Source organism: Lepus europaeus, chromosome 17 (genome assembly GCF_033115175.1).
Source record: "Lepus europaeus isolate LE1 chromosome 17, mLepTim1.pri, whole genome shotgun sequence".
Classification (NCBI taxonomy): domain Eukaryota; kingdom Metazoa; phylum Chordata; class Mammalia; order Lagomorpha; family Leporidae; genus Lepus; species Lepus europaeus.
In genome coordinates, this window is record NC_084843.1 from 28493055 (window position 1) to 28506730 (window position 13676).

Genomic DNA, 13676 nt, shown 5'->3' on the forward strand with positions numbered 1-13676 from the left:
AGGACTCCAAGCCTTTTCGGATTTGTTCAAGGATTTTTATTTATTTATTTTCACTTTTATTGACTTTGTTTCTGTTATTTCGAGTCGTCACGATCCACGGGTGAGGACACATGCAGGGAGCATCGCCGCTACCGAGAGAGCAACTACGGGGCGGGGCGGGACGGGGCGGCCGCCGGGGCGCGCGGGACACGGCCGCGAGGGGCCGCCCCGGGGCTGGGGCCGCCACCTCCGACCTGGCCTGTGCCGACAGGGCGGCCGGGGCGTGGGGCGGGGGAAGAGAGCGGGGCAGGAGGCAGAGACAGAGCGGGACAGGAGAGACGGAGACGGGGAGAGACAGACAGAGGGGCGGAAGCGAAGAGGAGCGAGTGAGGAGAGCGAAAACACGGAGTTGCAGAGAGAGCCAACAAAACAGGCGAGAGCAGTCCACGGGACCATGTTCGTCATTTTGCATAGAGATTTCTTTCGTCATTTTTTTTTTTTGTAACATAAAAAATGCCCCCCTCCCCCAGGACGTGCTGTGCTCGAGGGGGCGTGTGGCTGTGTCCCCTGCGCCCAGCGCGCGGCGACGCTCACGGCACGGACTGCGGGGCGCATCTACAGGCAGGTCGGGCAGGCGCGGGGACGCTACGGGCGGGCGGGCGGGCGGGCGGGGCCGAGGGCGGGCTTATGTACAGGGCTTCGCCTTCACGCGACACACACCGTCTCTCTGCCAAGCAGCAGCCCGATGGGGTTCTGTGGTTCCTTTTCGCAGAGACCATCGTATTAAATAAATGGAGGCTTTTTTTTTTTTTTTTTTTGCGGTTCTGTTCAGTTCCGGCCGAGGGAGGAGGAGGAGACTAGGAGGGATGGGGGGCGTGGCGTGGGCAAGCCCCCACGTGCACCAAGCCGAAGCTCACGCGCCTGCTCCGGATCCGCTCCTGCTGCGGGCGATTCAGAGTCTGTGTCAGGGGAGGGGGCGGCCAGGAGCTGCCCGGGAAAGAACTGCTCGCGGCCCATGAGTGCGGGCCCCGCCGCGGGTCGGGGAGAGCGAGTTAGGCGGGGGTGGGGTACAGGGTGTGGTGGTGCGGGCCAAGGACAGCAGGAGGGCAAACTGGGAGGCCTGCAGGAGGAAGAGACGCTGAGGTAGGGGCCAGCGGGGCTGAGGCCGGGTCACGTAGTAGGCGGTGCCTGGGCCCTGGGGAGCCGGGCAGTCCAGGTGCGGTGGGGAAGGGCTCCACCGGGGCCGGCCACCGGGTCCCAACCTCGCCAAGATCCGACTTCCACGCCGTCATCCCACCTTCTGGGGGCGGTGCGCCTGGAAGGCGGAGGCAGCCCGGCTGGTGCAGGGGGTCGAGAAGGTTCCCCCAGAGTTCGGCAGGGGGCTCTTCCTCCCGTGCGCAAAGTCGTTGTGTTCTGCATTTTCCTCTGCCCAGCTCCTCCAGCGAAGCCTCCCGGAGCCCGAGCGTCCGAGGCCGGGCCGCGCTGCAGTCCGCTCTGATTGTGTGTCACACGAACGTGGCCGGCGCGCGCGGTGGCGGGCCGGGCCAGGCCGGGTCCTCGTAGTGGCGCCGCGCAGTCCAGGCGGGCGGCGAGGCGCGGCGGGCCCGGGCCTGAGCGTCCCACCCACGGCTCCACCCGTCCCGTCCGGCCTTCGACGGGGCGACGTGAAGGGCTGCGGGGGACATGGGAGGGGGGTGGGGCTGGGGCGGTGGCCGGGAGGCGTCGCGTCGCGTGGGTCCTCCCTCCCTCCGGGGTGGACGGTCAGACGGGGACGATGTGGAGGCCGAAGCTGTCGGCCTGAAGCTTGATGTGGTCCCCGCGGTAACTAGTGGCGGTCATAGGCAGCGGCAGCAGCGGCAGGGGCGGAGCCCCGGGGGGCGGCACTATAATAATAAGGGGAACCTGGAAGTTAACACAGGAGAAGAATGGGCTGGGTGAGAGGACAAACAGAACAAAAAAGGAAAGCAAAGCAAAGCAAAGACCTCCCCAGGCTGGGGTCCGGCGGGATCCGGGCAGGAGGACCTTGGCTGGGCCGCGGGGCCGACTGCTGGGGAGGAGCGCCGCATTCACCAGGCCGCGGGTGGGGTGGGGAGAAGGGACCCGATGGGTGACGCCGGCTGCGGACCCTGCAGGGGATCTAAGGACGGCGCAGAGCCTTCCAGCGACCCGAGAGGGCGAGGAAGGAACCGAAGGGGCAGGAGGCGCAGGCGTCCTTGAGGGACCCCCTGGCCTCAGAGCCGAACTAACGAGCCTGTCCCTGGCCTGGCCATGCGCCCGGAGATCGGGTCCCCAAAGGCAGGACCCTGGGCCGGAAGCAGCACTGCGGAGCCTCCGGCCGGCAAGGTGGCGTACTCACTTAGTAAGGCGGGGTTGCTGAATCTCCAAGCCTCGTTGTAGGCCGTGTACTGGGGGTGGCTGTACGGGTTGCCGGAGAACTCACTCCCTGCGAGAGGTGGGGGAGTGGGGATCAGCACCGGCACGACACAGCTCACCTGACCAGCTTGGCCGGCAGCCGAACTGTCATCCACCCTACCCCACCCCCGCCCCATCTGGGACGCAGCGGGCACAGGGGTCCCAGGCAGGTAGGAGCAAGCGGGGCTGAGGTTGGGTCGCATAGTATGCGGTGCGGGCCAGGCAGAGGCGAAGTGTCCCTGGTAGCCGGCGTGGGGAGAACCTGGGAGGGGCGAAAAGCGCCCACGCACCTCCCACACCAGCTTGGGGGGAGGGAGGGTGGTGGCTTGAGAGCCAGTACCCGCCCAGGGCTCCCCAGGGGCGGCTTCCAGGGCCCAGGAAGGATCCGTTAGGAGCCCCCCCCCCCCCCGCCTCCCCACCGCATGGGAGTCCAAGGGCTTTTATAGTGGACACTGCTTTTAGGAGCAGTAGTCCCTCAGGGTGGAAGCGGGGGAAGGTGGTGAAAAAGCGCCCCCGGGACTGGTTGTCCCAGAAAGTCCTAAGAATGGCACCTCAGCGCAGTGCCAGTACACGGGGCGGGGCGGGGGGGGGCTCTGCTGGGAAACTCCCCCCTCCTGCCTTTCTCTCAAGGGATTTCAAACGTGGGCTCTATGGCCCGGGAAGCAGGCGAGCTGCCGCGGGTCCGCGAGTGGTGAGCCTCGGGCGTGGGCTGGTCGGAAGCTGCCTCCCTCCCTCCGCGGGAGCAAGGCCAGGCCTCGGGGTTTCCCCTCGCCCTTTCTCCTGTGTGATGACCCCAGACTGTTTACAGTGATCCCTAACCGCGGGTTAAGTAGAGGAGAAGGGGCCCCTCTCTGAGACGGAGCTGGGTGGGGGTGGGGGATGCAGCCACTGGAAAGCCTGTTTATTGACGAGGAGGGAAAGCATGCGTGCAGCAGGATAATGAGCTTCTGAGCTCAACTGTGACCAAGAGGAACTGAGCTATCTCCTTCCCATCGCTAATGAAACAAGTGTAATTTCCTCATCAGCACTGGATTCTGTTTAACGACCCCCCCTTGCCACCAGGAGCTCTGCGGCTCCCCTCTTCCCCACCTCCCTGCAGACTCCCCACCCCCACCTCCCCACTCTGCCCCAGCTCCTCCTCCCCCCGGCGCCCCTCCCCCGCCTCTCCCGGACACCTCCTCCAGCCTCCACCTGCTCACTGCTGGGACCTTTCCCCAACCCCAGGGCATTCTTCTTCTCACCCCCCACCCCAGATCTAGGTAGGAATCCCTCCACCCTCACCCCTGCGGCTCCCTTCAACCTCTATTCTCTGTGGCAGTCTTCCTCTTCATCCACACCCCTACCCCAAGCTCTGCTGACCCGGGGTGGGCTCCGGATGGATGGGGCCAGTCTCACCCTCATCTACTAGCCTCCTCCTCCTCCCCCTACCAGTGAGAGGTGAACGTCAAGGAGAGCACTTTAAGAAGGGGGCCTGAGGGAACAGGTCCAAGCCGAGTCAGTGGTGCCCTCTTTAAGGCAAGAGCTGGTGGTGTTTCTGCCAGCAGGAACGCAGGGAAGTGGTGCGCAATGCCTAGCAGCAGACACCAGACCCTAAGTACAGCCTCTACCTCCTGGTCCTCACAGTCCAAACCCAGCTCCTCCCAGGCCAGGGATGGGCTGAGCCTGGAGGAGCCCCAGGGTCTGGGGTCCTCTGAAGAGATGTGGGGGGGCCCAGCTTGACTCCTCCCTCCAAGTTGGGGCTGGTCTTTCCTGTGGCTTGGTGTGGACCAGGGTGGCTTTGTCTGAGTGACTGACACGCCCCTGGAAATGGTGCGTGGCTCCAAGTTTCCATGGAAACCAGGGCAGGCTCTTCCAAGCAGTGTCAGCTGGCTGGGGTGGCTGGGGCGCTGAGGGCGGAGCTGAGGCCGGGTGCTCCTGGGGCAGAGGCTTGGGAGAGTGGGCGCTGTGGATGGGCCATGACACGAAGTGGGGTGCACACAAGGCGCACCTCTGCCGGCTCCCTCCCTCGCTTGCTCCTGAGGGGCCAACTGTGGCCTTCAAGTAGAGAGGGATGGCTCAGGAGTGGTTTGTGGGGAGGAGCGGCTGGATCTCCCCCCACCCTCGGACAGTAGACCACTCAGCAGCTCCCCGGCGAGTTAGCCACCCCCACCTAGGTTAGGCGGCTGCAGCATTGTCACCTACCGGGCACCATTCCTGCCAGGGTGGACGTGGGGTAGCTTCCCTGGCCAGTGGGGGGCACGTGAGGGGGGTAACCAGGCAGAGTGGTGCTCGCCATGTCACGACCTGGAAAAACACAAAGGGGAAGGGGTGAGGCCTGGAAGGCGGGGGCCTGCTTCTACTCCCACCAGGGTGCTCCACGGAGGAGAAGCTCTTGAAGAGGAAGGGGCTCCGTGGAGATGTGCAGAGGGTCGTGTGCAGCCGGGCACTGGGAGGAGCAGGTCCAGGTGTGCCTGTGCCTGGGTCTGAGCTGGGGACCCAAACATGTGTGTCTGTGCCGGACTGTGTGTGTGTAAGCACCTGTGTCCTGCGTAGCTCTCTGCATCTGTGTCCTGGATGTGCCTGGCTCTCTCCACCTTCCACACCCACACGGAGCTGGGAGGGAGAGGCCCTGGATTCCCCCTCCCCTGCAGGATACTTGGCTGTGGTCTCTCCAGTAGCCCAATGGGCCTCTCGTCTTGCTGACCTTCCCCCTTGCACCCTGCTTTTCCTTCAGGCTTGGAGGACACCCTGGCCACTGCTAAAGGGGATGACAGCACGCCTTGTCTTCTCCAGGTGGAGCTGCAGGTGCTGGGCCTGGCAGGTGGGGTGGGGGGCGACCAGCCAGTGGGCTATTTTGCTCTTTGCGTTTATGGCATTTTAAATGACAGAATCCCATCCCTGAAGTCAATCAGGAGCCAACAGTGCAAGTGGATCAGATGACGTTCCAATGAGCAGAATCTACCAGCTGCTGGACCTCTGTGCCCAGAGGCCTGTATGAGCCACAGCTTGGGGGTGGGAGGCGGGGCTTTCTCTGCCAGTGTCCTGGAGCAGAGGGAAAGCGGGTCTGTATTGAGGAGATGCCCTGGCCCAGGCCAGTGCCTCTGGAACACAGCTAAGTGTGACTCCCCTCCCTTCCTTGCCTGCTCCCCCCGCCCCTCGTCACTATGATGAGGACATGACCGCCCCTTTGCCATTGAGCATGCTGCAATCCCTAATGACAATAACTTTCCCTTCTTTCTCTGGCCTCTCCTGGGATCTCCCTCCAAATTCTCCTGATGCTCCTTGCCAGCCAGTGCTCAGGGACCCCTCCTAGGCCTCTGTCGAATCGTGGAAAGCAAGACGTGGCTGGAGGAAGTCAGAAAACGATGCATGCCTGGCACCTAGCACTTCCTGTTCAAAGGGCCGGGCCCTAGTCTTCCTCCTCCTGATGGCTGTTCCCAAGCATCTCTCTCTGCCACTCTGCCCTTGAAGTCGACCTCTCCCCAACAGTCGTGTGCTGTGTGAGCCCCCTCAACCCCTGCCTTGACGCACCTGACTCATCTCTCCCTGTGCACAGAGCTACAGCTCGGGTGTTTGCATTTCCAGCTCCTGCTGAACGTGTCCTTTAGCTGACCACTGTCACCGCAAACCTAGCAGGAATCAAGGCAGAGTCACGCTCTCCCCAGCCAGTTCTAACAACTCTCTTAACCACAAAACCAGAAACGGGGTGGGGGGGGGTCTCTGATACAGCCTTCTTCTGTGCCCTCTAGCAGAAGTCAGTCACGGACCGCTGTCAGTTCTCCTTAGCGACGCCCGTTACACCTCCCCCGTTTCCACGTCACCTGCCATCTTCATAGCTCGGCTCCTCAGCACCTGCCTCTGGTTGGCCACAAGTTCCTTCCTCCTCCCTCCCCGCTCCCGTCACATTCTTCCCCCTCCTGCCTATCCCAAATGTGGCTGCGGGGCCAGTCCTCATGAAACACAGCTTTCATCGCACCACTTCCCTTGTGAAAGCCATCATGGGTTCCCTCTCGACCACAGCTCACATGGCACTGCCTCCCATAAACACGCTCTGCACTCGACTCTCTCGGCCCTGCCTCCCACCCTCCGGGTTTGTGGGAGCTGTTCCGCCACTTGTGTGCTGGGAACCCCCTGTGCTGTTTTTCCCTGTTTGCTCACAGCTTCCCTCTATTTCCAGCTCAATCCTCAAAATCCGCCCCCATCTGCCCAGCAGGGACGTTGCTTCTTCTGCAGCATCTCTGCCCAAGTTTACCACGTCCTCGAGTTTTGTAGCACATCAGTCCTGCTGTTTCATATCACGACTTGCTTTCTCCTACAGATCCTACACAGAGGGCAGGCCCCTGTCTTCTGATCTATCCTTGTAGTGGAGAACATGGTAGATACTCAATGAACTCTTGTTGACTGACTCTCTGTCACACTCTTGCACTTAGAGCCAATTTCTGATGGATTATAAATTTTTAAAAGATTTATTTATTTATTTGAAAGGCACAGTTACAGGGAGAGAGAAAGAGACACACAGGGAGATATCGTCCAACCACTCCCCAAACAGCTACAACTGCTGGGGCTAGGGCTGGGCCAGTTCAAAACCAGAAGCTAGGAGTTTCTTCCAGGTCTCCCACATGGGTGTAGGGGCCCAAGCACTTGGGCCATCCTCTGCTGCTTTCCCAAGCACATTAGCAGGGAGCTGGATTGGAAGTGGAACAGCTAGGATTCGAACTGGCACCCAAACAGGATGCCGGCACTGCAAGTGGTAGCTTAACCCACTGTGCCACACCAGTCCTGGTTTATAATTTTTCAAATTGTTTCATATATATTGGTCTCCAAAAAACAGTAAGGGCTGGGACAAAATAGAAATGAATATTTTTTTTCTTTAGAAACAATTTTAGGGGCCAGCATTTTGGTGTAGGGGTAAAACCACAGCCTTTGACACCTGCATCCCATATCATGTCCTGGCTGTTCCACTTCTGATCCAGCTCCCTGCTAATGGCCTGGGAAAAGCAGCAGAGGATGGCTCAAGTGCTTGGGCCCCTGCTACCCACACGGGAAACCTGGATGAAGTTCTTGGCTCCTGGATTTGGCCTGGTCCAGCCTTGGCCATTAAAGCCATCTATGGAGTAAACCAGGGGATGGAAGATCTCCCTTTCTCTCTTAAAAAAAGGGGGAAGGTAAAAACAATTCAACAATAGATTATTAATTTCTGCAGGACGATAAAAGATTTACAGCAAGGGACCTATGTATTGTGACTCAGATTTATCATCCATGGAATGATTTTCCTCTATACTTAACATCAAGAACAAACAGAGGTGAACTGCCAGACAAGAGATCATTTCTGATTCCCAGAGAGAGAGAGAAGAAAGACTGCCTTGGCGTGGGTTTTCTTTCCTTGCCTTCTTTTTATTTATTTATTTATTTTTATTTTTTTGACAGGCAGAGTGGACAGTGAGAGAGAGACAGAGAGAAAGGTCTTCCTTTTGCCGTTGGTTCACCCTCCAATGGCCGCCGTGGTAGGCGCACCGCGCTGATCCGATGGCAGGAGCCAGGTGCTTCTCCTGGTCTCCCATGGGGTGCAGGGCCCAAGGACTTGGGCCATCCTCCACTGCACTCCCTGGCCACAGCAGAGAGCTGGCCTGGATTCTTTCCTTGCCTTCTATTGCCAATAAAAGACCCACCCCTCCGGACCATCTCTCAGAGGAGTGGACCCCAGGCAAACCATGACAGTGTAGCATCTATCAGCTCCTACAGAGGAATAATATGGCGCTTATTTGACTAAAAGGGCCCAAGAGGGTTAGGGAAAATGTAGTGGTTTTGAAGCTAGAGAGATAGAGAAACTCCATTCTTCCTGGCCCTGTGATCTTACTGTTTACAAAGCAGCCAGGAAAAGAAGTATACCTCTCTCTTAATAAAGAGGAATTTAGATGCCTCTGAATCCCGGCGTTCGCACAGCCCAGCATGCGTGACTATGCCCCATCATGTCTGGCTTTGTCACAATGTCCCCTCCCCAGAGAGGCTGAGTGACTGAGAAGCTGTTCCCAGCCACCTGGAGGCACTCCTACTGCAAAGCCCACTGGCCACTGGCTCTCTCTTTGCAAAACAGGAAAGCCAGCTTCCAGCAGGTAGGAACTGCTGCAACTGTCAAAAGTCACCCACTGAACTGCTGATTGAAGGGCTCGTTTCACAATTTGATTTAAAAAGCTGAGTCTGGGAAGCACCAGGCAGAGATTTAAAAATGTAGAGGAGGCCCACAATGAGGGAGAGGCATGCACGCCCCATCCCACAGCTGTGCTCCGTTCAGTAGCATCGATATCACCACAGAGAGGACCTGTTCAGGACCCCTAAGCCAACAAAGGTGCAAGCCACTGCATACGAAGCACTCTCGGTGGCTTCATTAGTACACAGGTGACACCTGAAGAGCAGGAAAAATTGACCCAACTCTGGCCAAAGCCATAGATTCATCTGCAACCCTCTTGTCAATAACGGAAAACACATACTGCAGGAAGTTCTCAAATTACGAGGCCCGTCATAACGTGTGCCCAGCAGCATTCTCTGCGCAGGCCTCTTAGTGGGAGAATATGAGTGGGTAATGGAATCCGTGCGGGGAAGAATCAACAGAGCACTGGGCCTCGCGGCACTCCACACAGACAGACAAACGGAGTGGAGACGGACTGTGCAACCGTGCAACAGCACAGCCACTTCCTTTACACAAGCAAGCGAAAGCACAGACGCAGGAGCCAACGGCTACCCGGCAGAATCCAGCCGTTCTGTGGGATACGTGCCATCCGACGCAAGACAGGAAGCAGTAAAGTATTTGCTTTGCTCGCTGACGTTGCCACTAAGACGGAAACAGCAGCAGCAACCCCAGGTGGCCCAGACCCCACATTTTACTGAGAGGAGGGGTGTCTCACAGTGGCGGTTTTTTCTACAGACGAACAAGCTTTCCAGGTGGTCAGTCCAATTTCCCTGCTTTACATGTCAGAAATTGGAAGCACAGAGAGGCATAGTGGCTTCCCTATGGCTCCACAGCGCCTAAGTGACAGAGGCAAAGTTTGAAGCCTCACTTAGGCCACACTGCGTTTTCATAATAACATGGAACCAGAGACTCCCCCGCAAGAGCCAAGGAAAAGAAAAAGAAGTCATCTGACAAGAAAAACCTCTGATGGTCACAGCAGGCGTTAAGATGAAGCGAGAGGAAAAGGACACAAAGAATAGAATCCTGACACCGAAAGGCTGTAGTAAAACTCCATGGGGTGGAGTATTAATCTCCTTTGAGAATTTTCGGAAAAGCAAAGAGGCTCTTCACGAAACAGTAGTAGCCGAGAATCCGCAAGTACCCCGAAGTGCTGGAAGCTCTGTACTGGAGGAGGACGTCTTCCCAGCTCCACTGCAGAAGTCCCTGAAGATTCTAAAGCCAATCTCTGCAGCACTCACCGCGTCGGAATCGCTGCGCTTCTGTCAGGCGTTCCTTACCAAATGGGCCAGATAGAATCAAGTGTTTTGGAGCGTCGAAGTGCAGCTCCTCTTACAAGTACAGAGAAAAGCCAAGTGAAAGACTTTATCAAGAAACTGGGCAAATGTAGGCATCAGATCATTCACGCTACTTCAATTGTCAGGGAGAGGCGTCACAGGCAGAGTTGCGCCTCTTTGTACCCCGGGACAGCCTATACCCTATGCTCTGTTCTTAATATTTTATCTGTATTATTTCATTTAATCCTCACATCAACTCTATGATATTGTTCTGTTTTCAACCCCCATTTTAGAAACGAGAACCTGAAGCTCAGAGGGGCGCAGACCAAGATTTCTCAGCTGGTGCACAGCAGAACCTGGACTGCAGAGTGAGCAGCTCGCTCGGGAACTGATTCTGGGATGCTATTTTCAGATAATGGTGGCCAGGGCGGGCACTGGGCTGAGAGGTTAAGGTGCTGGCCAGGACACATGCATCCCTCTTAAGGGTGTCTGGGCTCCACTCCTGCCTCCGGCTCCTGACTCTAGTTTCCTGCTAATAATAACCCTGGGAGGTAGTGGGCATGGCTCAAGTAGTTGGATTCCTACCCCCCCCCCCCCCCCCGATGTGGGAGACCTGGATTAACCTATGGGCATTTGGGGAGTTTCTTTTTCTCTCTCTCTCTCTCTCTCTCTCTCTCCTTATCAAATAAATAAAAATCAAATCACAACACAGCTCTGTAGACCTAGAAAACAAATAGGTACTTGGTCCAGGAGAGTCACCTGGGACCCTGCCAAGCACCATCTTTCTATAGTGGAACATCTTGCTGCATCTCGTTTCTGGCATGTGTGGCTTCTTTCATTTCTCACAGAGGGGGTTGTAAATTGGAGTTCACTGACTTCCTTGGAACCCGAGTCCAACCTCAGGGGTCCAAAGACAGCTTCACACAACGTGTTAAATCTAACACATCCATGTGTCTTTTTTGGTACATGGTACATGCTTTTTGTCATGTTCTCAAAGGTATCCATGACTCAAAGATGAATAAGCACTCTGATTTGTTTGCAACAGTTTGAATCACACCAATAAACAAGAGGATCTGAAAAGCAGCAAAATAACATGTGAAGTAGCAGAGAGGCTGACCAAGGAAATAAAAAAAACCCAAAAACCAGAACTGCCGAAGAAGCAGAAAGTGCTGCCCGGCTGGGGCTACGAGCCTCACCAGACACAGATTTATACAGTGAAAGTTGCATTCAGTGAGTTTCGAGACGCTCTTCTTCAGCGTCTTCCTGTGACAATGAGCACTCTGGCTATCCACGCGCCACTGTGGAGGGCCCTAAGGCCAGAATACATCACTCTTGTTTTACTAGCCTCGCCTCAACTTTTGTCTGCTTCTCATAAGGTAGCGAAAATGAAGACATTAGATTTCTTCAAGCTGGCCGTCTGTGCCTGCGCTTGACAAGCAGTTATATACTTGGAAGAGTACAGTTGTTAAGCTGGCCACTGCTGCCTGCGCGCACGGTACCTTCATGTGCATGGCCCTTTGCCACCATCCCGGCCGATTCTAAATCTGGACAGGTGCTTTGAAAGCATAGGGAAAGGGTTTTCTACAGATTTCGTTTTGTTTCCGATTTCCCAGGTTCCCGGATCCTCCCAGGATTTGTCCCTGTGTGAAGTCTCCCAGTCCTGGGAGCCACCTTGGCCCCTCACTTGGCTGCTCCGGGTTCCAGCAGAGGGGGCTGTGCCCACAGCTCAGAGAGGCCGCTCTCCTCATGTTCTTGCCACCACCGACAGCCAGACCTTTAGTCCCTGGCGTGCCCTAGGCGGGGACCCTGCCGAGGTCTGCATGGGCTCTGGGCGGTCTGCACCCTGCTAGCCAACCATCTGGCCTCCCGCAGCACACTCTGCCCACCCCGCCTGCCCAGCAAGCTGCCTGCAGCAGGGCTGTGTAGCCTGCTGGCCGAGGATGCTGCAGGAGGCGGCTTCCTTCTAACCCAGCTACACCACGGCTGAGAGACTAGGGGCTGCTGGGGGAGTCATGGATTCCGAGGCCTGAAAGGGGACGTGGCTGTCTCTCCCCACCCAGCGCCCAGGTTTACAGGAAAGGAAACGGAAGTGCTCCCAGGTCACCTGGCCCCGCTGCCTTCTCTGGCTGCAGACTGGAGTGCGGCAGGTGCTGCGCTCAGAAGAGGCAGACCCCGCGCTGGGCGGGCAGAGGTTAAGCCTGTTTGCACAGTCTCCTGGTAGGCCAGGGCTCCCCAGCTCCTCGCCGGCATTATTTTCTTCTCTTAGAGCACCACCGACTGTCGGCTCTAATCCTTCTGAGCGCGCAGCGTTTTTCAGGCGCTCTGTGTAAGTGAAACCCTAATCCCAAGGAAAACGGCCACTTAAGCTGCGGGCGCACTCGGCTGCTCTCGCGGCCGCAGGATTTCCTCGCCCTGCCCGCCAGCCCAGCCGCTGCGGGCAACACAGGGGAGGATTCCTGAAGTGACAGCAGTGTTGGAAAGCCCCGGCTCCTACGTTCTGAGGCTGCAGGGAGCAGTGGGGGAGGGAGGGACTCTGGCCACCAGGGGGGTGGGGGTGGGGGTGTGTGGATCCTCCTGTCACTGTGGAGGGTGGTGGCTGGCTCTCTCCCTCGGTCCCACCACACGTCCACGGCACTTGTTGGGACAGCTAATGGCTCAGCGAATGGCGGCAGCGAGGCCTGGCCTCCTCAGTGGACAACCCTTTGCTAGTCTGAGCCGGCTCCTGCATGCACTTGAAATAAAGACCACTAACTTCAGGAACACCTCTCGATTCTGATTCAGACAAGACTCTCCCTGGTGGCGGAGTGACCTGGTGAGACTGCACCCTGGAGGCACAAGCCGTGTCTGCTTGGCGTGCTCAGTCGTTTGGATCCCTCGGTCAGAGGGAAGAGTTGAAGGGAGGTGGCTAATGAACTACATTTGAGCTCAGCTTCGAAGACCACATAACGACGACACCGTTGTTAAGATGCCTCCAAACTCTTCCTACCTTCTTCCTCCTCCTCAAGGCTCCACTCCCCTCTGCACCCCACGTGAGTCCATGTACTTCTTGCCCTTGGCACCCTCCTGGCGGGACAGCCCCTTGCCACTGGTGTGGCTGGGAGGCACAGACATGGACATGGGGTTGGGCTGGAGACTGGGAATGGTGCAGCTTTTATTCTGCTCACACTGGCCAGACTATCCTAGTGGATTAGTGCCTCTTCCTTGCAGCATCCATCCCTTCCCTCTAGAGGTGGATTGGATAAAGCAGCAAGGGAAAGAGCCCTGATCCAATGACTTCCCTAGGCTGCGGGCCCAGGGCACCTGCATATCTGTCAATGTCTCATTGCTATGGAAATGCCCCATAATTAAATCAGAGCTGAGGTCTGGGGGCTGGCAGCCCTTGGGGATGTGGCTGATGTCTGAGGAGGCTAGCTTCTCCTCCCAGCCCACGTGAAAGGGCTGGGGGCCCGTGCGGATGAAGGGAAGCCGTCCGGCTTGCGTGGCCTCCACCCTAAAGGGCTGTCTGAGCTGCACCCGTCCAAAGCTGCCCTCGCCTCTTCTTTCAAGGTTGGAAAGGAACTCCCGTGTCTGTGCCCTAAATTCCTCCGGCTAATGGGGGGAGGGTTGAGCCATAGACAGACAAGACTAGGAACTGGCCGCCTTCAGAAACATCTCTTGGCCTTTATTGCTCTCTCCTCCCCCAGGGGCTGGCCAAGGGCTAAGCTGTTTGTTTTTATGGAGGGAAGCTCAGTTGCATGGGAAGGGGGTTGTTAACTACAGGAAAGAGGCGGTTCCTGGCGGTCCTCTGGACTCCCGTGAGTAGGAGGAGGAGGTTTCCCAGGGTCAACACCTCCGTCTGCCAAGCT

At 57.5% G+C, this 13676-nt stretch overlaps 1 protein-coding gene across 6 annotated transcripts in view; it reads right to left on the reverse strand.

Moving 5' to 3' along the window:
- Positions 1-1740: 1740 nt before the first annotated feature.
- Positions 1741-13676, reverse strand: part of PAX2 (paired box 2) — an 86015-nt gene continuing 74079 nt past the window's right edge. For 3 of the 6 annotated variants that reach the window (XM_062214224.1, XM_062214223.1, XM_062214225.1), the window contains exons 9-11: positions 4573-4674; positions 2336-2422; positions 1805-1881 (exon numbers count right to left, since the gene is read on the reverse strand). In XM_062214224.1, the coding sequence (XP_062070208.1) occupies positions 1805-1881; positions 2336-2422; positions 4573-4674 (266 nt within the window). Of the gene's footprint in view, positions 1882-2335; positions 2423-4572; positions 4675-13676 lie in introns of all 6 variants that reach the window. The other 3 variants (XM_062214227.1, XM_062214222.1, XM_062214228.1) reach the window with 2 other exon arrangements.